Here is a 15462-nt window from a genome sequence, read left to right on the forward strand (position 1 = left end):
TAATTATAACCCTTCCTAGACAATCTAAGCTTCAAATTACTAAAAAAAATTTACAATCTGCTTGTCATTGTACCATATTCATGTAAATGTTATATTTTCATTTTTCCCTTTAAGATAAGATAAGATAGAATAAATATAATGAATGCATCCTCCTTTTAGCTTTCTGAGCATCTACTGACAGCAAACAATGGAGATGTGCTCCAAAACAATATAAGTAACTGACTTTCATTAGATCCTCCCCTAGCACTTTTAAGTATCCAAGGAGAAAGCAAGGCTTTATTGAAAAAATAATTATCCTCTCAAAAGCAATTGCCAAATTAGGGTATTCCTTCTGACATTCTGAGTGTTTGATAGTGATGAATTTACGTGTAAGACACTAGTGATTAATCTTTGGACAACTTTCATTATATTGCATGGGATTATCCTATTTCATCAATTCTTAACTGCACTTTTCCAAGTTGTAGCAAATTTGAAATTGGAATACAAGTAGATTTCTGAACACTTTATTTAAAAACTTCTTGGAAGACTAAGAAATTGCCAGTCAGAGCCTTTTTGAGTCAATGAAAGAGCATTACATATGTGAGGTTAATGTATATATTAATTTTTTTTAATGCTGTAGATAAGTTAGGCTGATCTTTTTGCTTCTAATACATATAAATATTTTCATGGTCCTTTCAGAGTTGCAAAACTCAACGCAATCAATATAGTATAATTATACAGCTCTAAAATTTGCAAACATTTTCACATACATCATTGATTTCCATCCTCACAGCAACACTGGATGGAAGCAAAGAGCTTCTGTAATATTCCCTAGTATAGATTAATAACCTGAGTCTCCCATGTTAAAATGATTTAGTAGTTATGTTTCTAATAAGGGTTGAAGCCAGAAATTCCAATTTCTATTGTATTTAATGTGAATGCAGAGAAGACAGGTGTTAGTCACAGATATTGGGGCCTCGGTTTTGGTTACTTAGACCATTTTGAATAAAGGCTCAGTGATATCACAGAGAGTTCTTTTTTGAAGGTGGCCACTCCACCATGAATCGGTCAACACTGCTTTAAGGCATGTTCATGCTAGCAATATGAATATACCAGACTGTGTAACTCCAGGTTTTCATCAGGACAGTGACCTGCTGGACCGACGGAAACACTGCTTCACCGTGCAGTCCGAGATGGGGGAGGACCTCTACTTCTCTGTGGAGTTAGACAGTGACCTGGCACAGTGGGAGAGAGCCTTCCAAACAGCAACCTTCCTAGAGGTGGAACGGATACAGGTGAGCTCCGGTGGCATTTTAGCATCTGCGACTTTCCCAGAAGATAGGTGTCCACTCACCTTGAGTTTTCATTTAAATCTAAATTAGCATAAAATATCATTTCATTATTCTTGACTTCCTTCGTAAATACATTAGACAATTAGCCATTGTTACGAAATGAAATAAATTTTAATTTTTCCACGATTTGACTTTTCTAGGCTATTTTCCACCACTCACCAAAATATATTTCTAGCTTTTTAAAAAAATTTATTTATTTATTTATTTATTTATTTATTTATTTGGATTTATTTCTCTCCCCTTCCCCCCCACCCCCGCCCCTGTTGTCTGTTCTCTGCGTCTATTTGCTGCGTGGTCTTCTTTGTCCGCTTCTATTGTAGTCAACGGCACAGGGATCTGTGTTTCTTTTTGTTGTGTCATCTTACTGTGTCAGCTCTCCGTGTGTGTGGCACCATTCCCGGGCTGGCTGAACTTTCTTTTGCGCTGGGCGGCTCTCCTTATGGGGTGCACTCATTGTGTGTGGGGCTCACCTATGCGGGGGACACCCCTGCGTGGCAGGGCACTCCTTGCGCGCATCAGCACTGCGCATGGGCCAGCTCCACACGGATCAAGGAGGCCCCGGGGTTTGAACCGCGGACCTCCCATGTGGTAGATGAATGTCCTAACCACTGGGCCAAGTTTGCTTCCCATATATTTCTAGTTTTAATTAGAAAATGTCTAATATATATCTAATAAAGGAAATGCCCTGGTTTTAATCAATTGTTTCCAAAGCCATTTCCTGTTCTCTGAGCATGACCACATAATACCAAAAATAAAAACATGAACAATATCTTGAATATTGTTTCATCAAAGTGTCAATATCTAGGACCATTTTCAAGTATTAAAATATAATTCGACTGAATGACTTTTCACTGTTTAATTTTTTTCTAATTCTCGTTTCCTCTAGATTATTTCAGTTCACTTAGAAACAGCAACATGACAATTTTACATGTTGATCTCATTTTAACTTTTCATGAATTAAAAATAAATCATGTGGTTTCTCCAAATTTTAATACTTTTTTTTTTTAAATCTGGGCTTCCCATTCTCCAAGCTGATATTTTGAGTAATACAGAACTTTGGAGTCTCTTTTCTATTTACAACAAAGATACCATATGCTGATAGCAAACTGGGAGTAAGCAGTAAAATACTTAATGCCTTTTTAGCTGTTAATTTTTAAATAGATTTTATCATTTCTCTTTGTCTATCAGAGTTCAGTAATTAAGGGCTGAACTCTGCTAGTTAGTGTCTTTCCAAAATACAAGACCGTGACTATATATGAAAAATCTTATATTTTTCTACAATATTTTCAATATTTCCATTGTCATTATATTTGGTAAAGAAATCAAATAAAAGACAACATATGTCCTATTGTAAAAATATACACAAAGGCAGAAGCAACAAATTGATTAATATAATTAATAGATTAATAAATAAAATTACTTTTTATTTTGAAGTTGATTTTCATTAATGGGTCTGCACACTAACATTTTCTAGTTCCTAATCTGTTCCCCTAATTATTTTCATGTTGTTTTCCTATCACTAAACTAATAGTATAAATATTATGTATCTACATATTTGATACATGATTCATGGAAGGCATATATTTACAAAATCATCAATCTGCATTGTCATTTAAATTAACCCCTTAATATTTGGAAGATACAGTGGATCTTAAAACAGCATGATGACGATTTTTATGAGTAAAATTTTACATCTCCCTGGTATTCAAAGCATTGGTAAAAGGCTTACTTAATTACAGTGCCAAAATGTGTCCTAATTTTAACCATGTTCTAAAATCAATGAATACTACTGATAAGAGCAGGCAATACTTTCTGAACTTCTGCTAACTCACTTTGAATTAATATATCTCTTTAAAAAGAAGAATTTTAAGGATGCATTATATCACTTTTTAAATTGATTACATTTTCTTGATAATATTTTGAACTCATTTAACAGGTGTTTTACTTGGCTATGAATACTTGTTTGCCATCCAAATGAGCATATTAAAATAAGTATTTTCTGTACGATCTATCTTCAAATAGTGTGTAATAACTAAACTTCTGTAGGTCTCAATGTTTGACATATCCATCTGTGTCAATTTAACATTTATTGAGACAATTCATTTAAATTGCAATGCTGAAATTAATTTTATAAATTGTGATACATAATATGAAGGTGCATTCATCTGACTTTTAAAAAAATGACAGTACTTGAAAATAGCATACAATGGCATTTAAACAGTAGTAAATTATATAACCTTGAGCATTCCTTAATGTTGATAGCTGTTTTGATAAAGTAGTAAAAGGTGGACATGAGTATGTAAGATGTCTAAGAAAGTGCAACTACACCCAAAATGAACTGTTATGGCCCATTAAGTATGTCCTCTTCCTGCTTTTTGGAAATTTTTACTCCAAATGGATAATTCTACAGGACTATCATTTTCCCTTTGCAAATTAGGCTTAAATACATTAATATAGATTTTTTTTTGTATTGCGAACCTTGATGCATTTAGTCTTGATTATAGTCAGAAAATGATTCATATAATGTATTTTATATACAGTATTATAAAAATAAAGATATAAATGTTGGTATAGAAAATCAGATTGAGATAAGTCTTCCTTCCTTTTCTTCCTTTTCTTTTCTTTCTTTCACTTTCTCTCTCTTTCTCTTTGAATGTGAATTACAAGTGTTTTCATTAGTTGAGTAGCCCTCTGTAGGTTATAATTAAATTCAAATAAATGATGTAATAATAATCATAATTAATAAAAGTATCAGAATTCTATTTCATATGTATTTTAATCTTTTTTTATTATTTCATTATCCATATTTTATTAGTCTCCCCAAAATATTTGCATAAGTAAAAATATAATCTTATATCAATGTAAAAGTTATTACATTATTGATGTTTCAAATAAACAGGAGATTTACACAAATAAATAGGCAAGAGGTAAAATATCTTTGGGAAATAGTTTGTACATTATGGAAGGACATGCAGACATGAAATGTCAGGATGTTTCTCATATTCTTTAGATTTGATGATTGAATCTGTGTTTGTGTGCCTGAGAGTTTTCCTTTAATAATATCCATAAAACTTATTGGTTATAGACAATATATTTTTAATATTATATGCCAGGAACTTGAGTAGGACTTTAATCTTCAATCATTCTCTTTGGTTTAATGAAAATGTGGTGACATTTAGCTAGAGCATATGACAACTTAACATCATCCTGCCTACATCTGCAATACTTTACAGTGGTTTGGGTTGTAAATACAGCACTAGCAGAATGCATGTTGCAAGGAAAATTGGATGCAAAGGGACAGCCTGGAAACAGCCCTGTGTATTCTATGTCATGTTTAAAAACCAACAAACTCAGCTTCTACTTAATTAGCTTTAAAATGGTGATAAGATTGCCTACCTTATACATTTGTAGTCAGTATTAAGATAATTATTGTATGCAGTATTTATTATTGGGACTGCGATACAATGTTTGAATACTGTTGGCTATTATTATCAATATTAGACCAATGACATGAAATGTCACTCTGTTTTCTGTTCTGTCTAGTGCAAGACTTATGCATGTGTGCTGGAAAGTCATCTAATGGGACTCACCATTGACTTCAGCACAGGATTTATCTGCTTTGATGCTGCAACGAAGGTAATGTGCTCAGATTGCCTCTAAAAAATATGTTACACACTTTCAAATTTAAGTATGATCAACTTACCTTCTTACATCTATCAGTATTTTAATTTGTTGACTTGTGTCAAATTTAAGATCTTCGGTTTTGCTAATAAAAGCTAAATTATGCTTCTACTTGTTTATATAAAGCAAAAGCTTATTTTTAATAAAATAAATACATTATAGCAAGACATTATAACTGTATTAAAGTGAGGGTGTATATTCTCTTTCCTAAAAGTTATGGTCTTTTATGAGAGAGAAACAGTTTTCCCAGGAAATAAAATTTCTTAAAAGTAATTCTAATGAATTTGCTGTATCAGCATCTGTATTAGTCAGAGTTCTCTAGGGAAAGAAAATCAACAAGTGAGATCTGTCGATAGTAAGAGATTGATCAGAGTCTCTCACGCAGCTGTAGGGATGCACAAGTCCAGGTTCCTCAGGCAGGCTGCAACCAGGAGCTCCAATGAAAGTCCAAAGAAGATTCCTGATGAGTAATGGGAGATATTGCCTGTCCAAAGACGAGCTGGGAAATTTTTCCTCAATGCTCCCTCAATCACTTCCTCTTTTAAGATATTCAACTGATTGGGTTTAGCGTAACTCACTGCTGATGGCAACTCCCTGATTGATGTAATCATAACCAGCTATCTATAATTTACCACTGCAGTAAAGTCAAAGGTGACTTAAGTCCATAAATGCCCTTGTATTACAGTTAACCCTGTGCTTCCTTGACCAAACAACTGGGCACAATTATCTGGCTGAGTTGACACAATAATCTAACCATCACAGCATCTAAGATCAAAACAGGGAAAACATGGATTTAAAACTATATCAGGGAAGCAGACTTGGCCCAATGGATAGGGCATCTGCCTACCACATAAGAGGTCCACGGTTCAAACCCGGGCCTCCTTGACCCGTGGGGAGCTAGCCCATGTAGGGCTGATGTGTGCAAGTAGTGCCGTGCCACGCAGGTGTGTCCCTGCGTAGGGGAGACCCATGTGCAAGAGTGCATCCCGTAAGGAGAGCCACCCAGCACAAAAGAAAGTGCAGCCTGCCCTGGAGTGGTGCCACACGGAGAGCTGACACAGCAAGACGATGCAACAAAAAGAAACACAGAAGCAGTCACAGAAGAATACACAGCGAATGACACAGAGAGCAGACAACTGGGGGGCGGGGTGGGGGGGAGAGGAGAGAAATAAATAAATAAGTAAATAAATAAACGGTATCAAAGGCAGTCAATGCCACTGTTAGGAAGACATGTAGAAACACAAAAGAACCTTGGAAAAATGTCTCACGACATGTAGTGTTTTATAAATGTCTATTAAATCAAGCTGTTTCATAGTGTTTTTCACATTTCTTATGTCTTGACAAATTTTTTTTGTCCACTCATTCTACCAAATAGAGAAGGGTGTTAAAATATGAAATACATATATATACACATATGTACATAATGCACTAAAATTATAGAAAAAAGGAATTGTGGGTTTTCGGAGTTTCTAGCCAGAGAATGTTAGTCATCGTACATAAGGAACTTCTCAGGGTCTTGTCCACGGTCCTGTCTGATCTAGACAGGATTTCTTTTCCAGGAATGATGTATCCCAAAACACACTGAAAGGAGAGGGACATATGCTCAGTTAACCTTCCCTAAAAAATCAACCTTGGTGTGGATGGAGTGACAAATCAGAAAGCCAAATCATTATTCATATTTTATTCTAGATTGAATGTAACTTTAAAGTTCAGCTAATACCCGCCTCACCATCAAACCTCCTCCAGTGCGATTCTCCGGTCCCCTCAGAGGACAGCCTCTTCTCTCACTACATTAGGTTTCTAGAACCATTCCACTGCTCCTTCATCGAAGCTGGACTTCAGAAATCGATAAATCCTTTGCAGAACTTGTAAGGATTAATGAGCAATTCCCTGCAGGTTTGCTTATGTTTTAGCTAGAAACGAAGCCTTGCAGAGGACTTTCAGACACAAATGCCAACAGGAAAAGACACTGCTATAAATACGTGAGGAAGGCAGAGGGTAAATCAGAGTGGGAGAGTTTGATTTTAGAAAGAAGGAAAAAATGAAAGCACAACGTCTGCACTTGTCCAGTCCGCCATAGGTAGGTGGAAGGTTGACTGGTATTCAAAGAGCTTGTGATTTTTCAAAAGACCAGGAATCAAGATTGTCATGCACATTTTCACATTATTTAAGGATGGTTAGATTTTTCTTTTTATTTCTAACATTGCAAAAACTAAATAACATGTATTTGCTGGCTGACTTTGGCCTTCTAATCTGTTGCCTTTGCATAATGCCAAAAGAGTCCTTCTCCAAATACGGAATTTCAGATGCCAGTGACTTTTTCAACAACTATAAAATGAAATTGCTCAAGCTTTGTCTACAACTCCAGGCTTCCTGGAGAATCACTCAAATCCAAATAGGCCCATGAGCAGGCATTAGTAAATGAATTAATTAGAAGAAATAAAATTTCTCTGACTTTTCAAAAGGAAACATTGTCAGAATCACCATCAACCTTATCACATGCGCCACTCTTCCACAAGAGTCAATGTGAAGGCAGTACAATTCACTTGAACATGCTGCTGACAAAATTTACCTGAACATTCCTCTTACCAAAAAAATTCATCCGAATGTGCATCTGAGTGGCCAAGTCTATTCTGAGTTTATCCTTACACCTCATGTAGTGTAATTATGTGTCTTCCTTGCTATTCATGTAATAAGGGTCATTAAACAACATGCCACTGCCCCTCCACTCTGGCCTTGACTGTGCTAGGATTGTGTGATTTCTCAGAAGAGGCTAAGGAAGCTGGTATAGCGCCATCCAGGGCAAAACATTTGGCAGGAAATGGAATTTTAGTCATTACAAGCTTGGTACACAGGAAAAACGCCAGGCCTTTAGGACTAGCAATCAATAACCTTCCATTTTCTAACAGAACCATGGGAAGCATTTAATTTCAAGGCATTCTGAGAGTTGAGAGGAAGGGGGAAAGTCTATATGCACTACAATGGTGGCTTTAGGATTTACCCAACAGTGACACGTAGATGTGATGGAAAGCCATAAATAATTACCCTAGGTCAACAAGCTAAACCAAGAGAGTCCTGGAAAAACCATGGATTTTGTCATAACTCAAAAGCATGTCCTTGCCTGATGTACACAGAAAAGTCAAAGTGACACCAGGGCTTTGAGAAGAGAGAGTTTATTCAGCAAAGACTAACCTCATGAAAACAGAAAGATAGCCTGCAAATCTATCTCCCTGAGTTGGAAATACTTTGGGTTTTATGGATTGAACGAAAAGGGAGGTGGGGTTTGACAGCTGAAAGCAAAAATCACAGGGCAATGGTGGGGAACACGGCAGATGGACATCCTGTTGACTCATACTGGATGACCGGGGAGGGACAATTTGAGCATGATGAGTGCGGGCGTCGAGGTGACAGAATACAGATAGTCTAATCTCTGATTTTGAGCAGGTTGATTACATGTTTAATTCACTTGAAGTTTAAAGTTTAGGTTTTTAGGAATGCCAGGCCAGCCAACTTTGTTTAGAACTGGCACAGTTAGTTCTTGGCTGATTCACGTTATTCCATTAATAAACACCGAGGACTACATACAAGAGTATCAGGCATCAGGGTTATGAAACAAGATAAGGGGATACGAGCGGGATCAACGTAGCATCAGCATTAAAGTAACAAGGCTTCTGGGTTACAGTTTAGTGAGCCCCCAATAGCTTCAGGCAATTTTAAGTGTTTAATGTACATCAAGTCTATATTGTAGTATATCAGAGGGTTAATAAGTGTCTAAAATACAATTTTGTGGGTTAAAACATATTTATTAATTTATGACTGGTTATGATCTGAACTACTGCCGTTATCCCCATTCCATAGAGTGATACCAGAAGGAAATACAAAAAATAATAAGTTACATAAATTAAAATATATTTTGAGTCAATATTTAATTAAAATAATTAAATAATATCCAGGTCATTACTGCCCTTGATATTCATGTAGAAAGTATCTTTAAGAATATATATCCAGCCAATTTTAACACTATTTGGAATCAGAAGCATCATAGCACCAACAAAGCCTTCAGGTGCATGCATTTTGTCTGTATGTACCTCAAAATCCACAGGCACTCCTAATCTGATCTCGGTGGATTAATCTTGCCTCCATAACTCTGGAAGCAAACCAAAGATTGCCCGCTAAAGAAGAAGTACGGATTCCAGGAAAGGAGGCCACTCTTCTAGAATGGTTAATTGAGCACCATATAAAGCAGATATTGCCCCGTTAACACAGCAGCAAATGGGAGAATTCTTGCATTAACATAAAAAAGAAGCAACCATATTTTTTCATTTCTGACAAGAAAGTTTTAAAAAGTAAATATAAACAAAAATGGAGCAGTAAAGACCAGATTAGATACTTTTATAGTGTTGAACGACAGTCAACAGTTTTAGTCTACACTGGAATGGTAACGCTTTGGAGGCAGTAAGGCATCTGTCTACTTCAAGCTAATTCTCCTTACCACTTGTGCTTGAATGTTCCCAGGGAAAACAGTTTCTCCTCATTTAAAAGGAATTTCAAGATGCAGAAATATCACTCTATCCTATGGACCCTCAGTTTGCATTTGCAGCGTGCCTTGAGGTTGCATGTTTTTCCTTTTCTCTTAGAATGATTCCTTTGTAGGAGTTTCAGGCATATTCAGTAGAGCTTGTACTGTGTAATTCTCATCTTTATTAAAATGTAAACTTTCCAGTATTAGAGACAGGTTTTCTCACTAATGAGTCAACATAAGTGTACTATTGCATTATTTATATGACTTGCATACCTAAAAGCATATATTTATTCTATTCTGTTTTCTTAGGTATGCATATATGTATCAATGGATTAAATTTATGAATAGATTTCCTGTTTAAACAGAGGTTTCAGCAGTATTATCTACAAAACATTCATTTGATTTGTAAATAAATATTTACTGAGGGCCTGTTGACTAGAGGAAGACATAAGAGAGGCAGATAGGCCAGTCTTGGGGTCAAGGAGGACTTCACAGAAGTGATCTTTAAGCTACAACCTGAAGGGTAAATTATCCAGAAAAGAGGAAGACTATAGAATATGAAGGCTCTAGAGATGAGAGCCACAGTCTGTTGGTTACTAAACTCCAGATTATGAAAGTGTTCAGAGGAATTTGAATTCCCCTGAACTCTTTAAAATAAGAGCTTTAAAATAGAGAGCTTCCTTTGAAGAGTTTGAGCTAGAGGAAGGAAATGATCAGATATGTATTTGATCTTACAAAACCAGAATGATAATATATCACTGGGATTGAGAGAACCTGGGTAAGACCCACATTTTAAACTCTTAAAATGTGTCCTCAACTGGCATCTGATATTCCTGAGAAAACTACGTTCACAGACGACACTGAAAAATACAGTATATTTGGAGAACTAAGAGATGCTCAGTATGACTGAAAGTTATGGTACAAAGAGGGCAGTAGAGAGAAGACATAGCTGGACATATAAATTGAGTCACAGACATGTTTCAACTATGGATTACTCAAGGTCATCCAGAGTAACAGAACTCACAGCACACATATATGGAGGGGCGGGGGGGAGGAAGGGAGGGAGGGAGGTAAACTTATTTTTTTAATAAGCTGCTTTAGCAGGTGCTGCAAAGGTATGTGTGTGGGGGCAAATAGTAATTTTTCTTGCCTTGTAGCAAGTTCCTTTGGAATTAACAGGAGAGGGGAGCTGTAATTCTCTCTATTGGCACTGAAAAACATGCTCAAGAAGAAATAGAAAAAGTTACAAAAGTTACAGACATGCAAAGATGTTACTAAGTTATTGGCATCGGTTTCGTTACCCCTTGCTGAGCCTGTTAAGAAAAGAGTTGGGAAAGCACAGAAGGGCGGTAGAGATAACATGCCAACAGTTTGAATTTCTACAAGATTTCAATAAACTTTGAAAGGAAGTTGATATTGTCTATATTTACACTTTTTATTTTCAGAAGTTTTTGATATGGCCAGAGTAACTTCATGGTCACTAATCAAAAGCATCTTTTCTCCTAAAGTTAAATAACCTTGTTGTATACAGGCAAACACACACACACTTCATAATATTGATTTTGTCTTTCCATGAAGTATGTATCTAATTATAGCATCATTATAATATGCTATATAATATATCCATACATTAAATCTCTCAAAATAGAACTAATCCTTTGTTTCGTATTTTCTGCTCTTCATCCTATAATCTTTTAACTAGTTCATGTCAAAGATATTTATTGAAAATCCAAAAGGAATGTTTAGAAATATAAAACCAAAAACTTTTTTGTACTGTGTCCTACTTACGTAGAAATCCCACATGTGTGTGCTATGACTTCATTATGACAATATTCACAGGAATCTGAGCATGTTTTTTTTAAATTTATTTATTTCTCCCCCCACCCCCATTTGTGCTCATTCTCTGCTCTCCATGGCCATTTGTTGTGTGTCTTCTATTTTTAGGGGAGGCAAACAGAACCAAACCCGGGACTGCCTATGTGTGATTGAGGTTCCCAGTGGCTTGAGCCATACCTGCTCTCTGCTTGTTGTGTCTTTCATTGTGTTTCCTCATTGTGTCTCTTCATTGTATCATCTCATTTTGTCAGTCCACTGCACCAATCCATTGTGTCAGCTTGCTATCTTGCTTGTCTTCTTTAGGGGACACTGGGAACCATCCCCACATCCTCCCACGTGGTAGGCAGGTCCTCAACTGCTCGAGCCACATTCACTTCCAAGTATGTTTGTTTTTACAGTTTCTTTCTGTCTTTTCCCCCTGATTGAGTAGATGAGACAACTCTAACACATGACCAAAGGCAAGGAGCTGTCTGATGGAATTTCTATGTTCTTTTTAGATAAATTACTCTTCTTTCTCTTAGAAAAATGAGAAACATTGCATTTATTGCAAAACAGACACAGGCATTTAGGAGAATTACTCATCAGGTCAATTTTGTTTAAAGCCTTCAGCATTTTAAAGATAGCCCTAAAGAAAATGTTCAGAGAGAATTATTAATGCACATTTTATGCCAGAACATTAGCTAGATTCTGCAAGATAACAGAGCACTAAGGAATTTGAGAAGTAAAGAGGATGGCAGTCAGTGGGGCATGGTGAGAGAGGGGAAACTAAGCACAACACAGAGCATCTGACTTGAGCCATTGGGTAAGCAAAAATACATTAGGGGGGTGGATAGGCCATGTATTGAATTTAGTCTCGGAAGCTCTCTGAGAGAGGACATTGAAAAAGTAAGGAGGACACCTTCTCACTTCTAATGAAATAAAATCAGTGCTATATATCTTACATTAGTTGGACAACTTTTCTAAGATTGTTGAAAAAAGAAACACCCCACCTAGTGTGATACACCGTAGGATTCAAATATTACAGATGCACTAGGCATATTATAGATGTAAAACACCAACTTGCCATGCAATAGCTTCTCCTGATATGATGCAATGTTGTAGAACTGTCCTTACCGCAGCATGCATTCTATCCCAGAAGGCCTCTTGGACTCCAATGCAAGCAAATTTCTGGCAAGCAGCCTTTACCAAGGCAACTGATCTATGAAACGATAACCAATTCTTTGGGAAAGCACAGTTTAGGCTCCAGCCGGGACTTCTCAAATAGATCAAGTCATGCATTAGACCAGGGGTTCTTAACCTTTGGGAATCCATGGAAAGATTTCAGGGGATCCTTGGACTTGAGTCGGAAAAAAATCAACTTATTATCTTTATTTTCTCTGACTTCTGACTGAAACCCATCATTTCCTTCCCTTAATAATGTATGCAATCAATTACAGTAGTATTCATTTCATATCACATTACAGTCATTGCATATCTCAAAAAATCACTCATACTCATCCATACTTCCAAAATTACGGTAGTGGTTAAACCTGACGCTAGTTGAGTGTCATAAAACTATCTGCCGATACATTCTGAGAAGGGGTCCATGGTTTTCACCTGACTGGAAAAGGGGTCTATGGAACGAAAAAGGTTAAGAAGCCTTGGGTTAGACAAAGATATGCCCTCATGAGCCTCAGTAACCCAGACACCCGTCTTCCACCATTTGCAAAATTGTGTGGCTTTTTTAACTCAATCAAGATGATTCAACACAGAAGGAAAGATGGTGCATCCTAACGTCATTCATCACGTTTTCTTAATTTAATGAACACACTAGTTTCCCAAGTAACGTCTTTGAGTCAAATGTAAATTTTCAGACTCTAGAAATACAAATATTTAAATTTCAGGAAGATATTTTATATGCTCAATGAAAAGGGAATAAATGTCTCACTCATAAGTACAAAATTAACTTTTAGAAATTATATTTGTATGTGGGTGGGAAGAATAGTGCTGGTTCAGAAATAGGTATGCAGATACATATACAAATGTAGTAATTACTTAATGAAGTGATTAATCACTGTCATGGGTCAGCCAGCAGATAACCCAGAAGAGAAGAGATTTCACAAATATATTGACTTAGATTTAGTTATCTAAGTAAACCCATTTTTTCTCTCTCTAGAGTCTTTACTAATCATTCAGCTGACAGCTGTGTGGTGATACATAATTTCTTTTAAAAATTAAAAAAAACTGTAAAATAGCTGGAAAAGAGTTGATTCCTACAGAAAACTGAAAATATGAATTATAAGTGTGGCTGAATTTTGTCATGTCACAATACAGCTGCAGTATCAACAGCAGCAACAGCATAACTGCAGTGACAAATCAAACAAAACAAAACAAAAACACACAAAGAGAAACCCTAAGGGTCCAAGAAATCTATACCAACAAAGTCAAATGTCCTTGCCAAATTTTAGACACAATCTACATTTCTCAAAATAAAATAAATAGGATAAGAATAGCAAATAGCACATCCTTTGCAGTAGTGTACACAGATGTGTTACTAAGACAGCGTTTGATGACTCTTTTTAAAATTTTCGTATGAATATTATTAAAATAAATCCTGTGTGCATCTCTGCATCAGATTAATGTCTTTAAGTGATGACAAAATAACCCACCAGGTCTGAAATTTAGAAACATTTGTCCTATTCTTTTTCTCCCTCATCTCCATCCTCTCCTTCCTCTCCTCTTCCTCCTCTCCTCCTTCTTCCTCATTCTCGTCCATCTTCATAATATATCCCAAATAAATGCTCTGAAATGAAACCTGGGCATCTGTTTATGAAGAGTCTCATGTTGAGGGGAAAAATTTAGACGAAAAAAGAAAAAGAAAAAAAGGTATGTTCGCTGGAAAAGCTCTGAGCTTGGATTAGTGGTCTCATCCACTCCTCCAGGTGAGCCACCGACTTCATGATCACGAATCCCCGTCCTGTAACTCCAGCTCAAACAGGCATCCTGATCTGGGAAGCTGCATATTGAGCACATGTGAAGCAGAGTGTGTTTGATACTGAGCTTGTGGTACTTTTTAGCCTGACTACTTTTGTATCTCTCTCTCAGTTATGAAAAGAAAGAGGACATTTTGTCTCTACTGTTGTCCCTTGCTCAGTTTTGTCAGCCTTCCAATCCTTCTTCTCAGCTCCTGTTGTGACTAATTTAGCTAATTAAATTCTCACATGGATTGTTGCAGTATCTTCCAAATAGTACTTCTTGACTCGTTTATTGAACCCAACCTTAGTACACATCTGCTATGTTCCATGGCCTTTGCTAGTCTCTGAAAATACAAAAAGAGTTCCTCCTCTCAAGAAGTCTAGAGTCTAATGAAAGGCATAGCCCTGGAACTGGTATTTTCCAACATGTCTTTTTGTGTCAGGAAGTCTGAGTGCTATGAGACAGAGCATCTCATCCCTCTATGCCATTTTCCACACCATCACTAGATTAAGGCAGCTTCTGAAATATAAACTGGTCCATCTTATCTGTCTTTTTTTAAAAAATTATGTTAGTTGCTTTCTACTACCTTTAGAGTAATGTTTCCTTAGCATAGTATAGAAGCATCTTAGGGTTCTGGTCTCTGTCTGTAGTTTAGCATCATATCTGGCACTCCCCATCTCCCAAAAGCATTTCACGTGTCAGCTGTACTCCACACTTTCACATATAGCACTCCCGTGCTTACATTAATCTTTTAATGTTTACCTTAATTCAGGAAGCCCTCCTTCACCAATGTGATTTAGAGTCCCCTGCATAGATGGCATACCTCAAATATAACAGTCCTCCCAACCTATTTCAACTGAGTCTGGCAGAGACATGAGCTTTAATCTCTTTGTCCAGAGTCAAGCCCAGTTCGAGCATACGGTATTAAAGCAGTGAACAGTAACGGGCGAGTTAATGAATGTCATACCCCCTAAGGAAACGAGGGAAAGGGAGCCATACGCTTTTATCCAATTCTGTAAACTTTTGTTTTCATTTTTACCCTTTTATTCATCAGCACCACTCAAACTCACAGTTATAAAGTGACAAAGTCCTGGTGTTAGCAAAAATATAATTAACTAAGTCCAAGAAAATATTTCA

At 36.5% G+C, this 15462-nt stretch overlaps 1 protein-coding gene across 4 annotated transcripts in view; it reads left to right on the top strand.

The window, feature by feature from the left end:
• The window catches only part of SNTG1 (syntrophin gamma 1), a 956656-nt gene that overhangs the window by 904609 nt on the left and 36585 nt on the right, over positions 1 to 15462 (top strand). For all 4 annotated transcript variants that reach the window (XM_058275521.2, XM_023589409.3, XM_058275519.2 and 1 more), the window contains 2 exons: positions 1122 to 1274; positions 4875 to 4967. In XM_058275521.2, coding sequence (XP_058131504.1) covers positions 1122 to 1274; positions 4875 to 4967 — 246 coding nt within the window. The remainder of the gene's footprint in view (positions 1 to 1121; positions 1275 to 4874; positions 4968 to 15462) is intronic.

Source organism: Dasypus novemcinctus, chromosome 14 (genome assembly GCF_030445035.2).
Source record: "Dasypus novemcinctus isolate mDasNov1 chromosome 14, mDasNov1.1.hap2, whole genome shotgun sequence".
Lineage (NCBI taxonomy): Eukaryota > Metazoa > Chordata > Mammalia > Cingulata > Dasypodidae > Dasypus > Dasypus novemcinctus.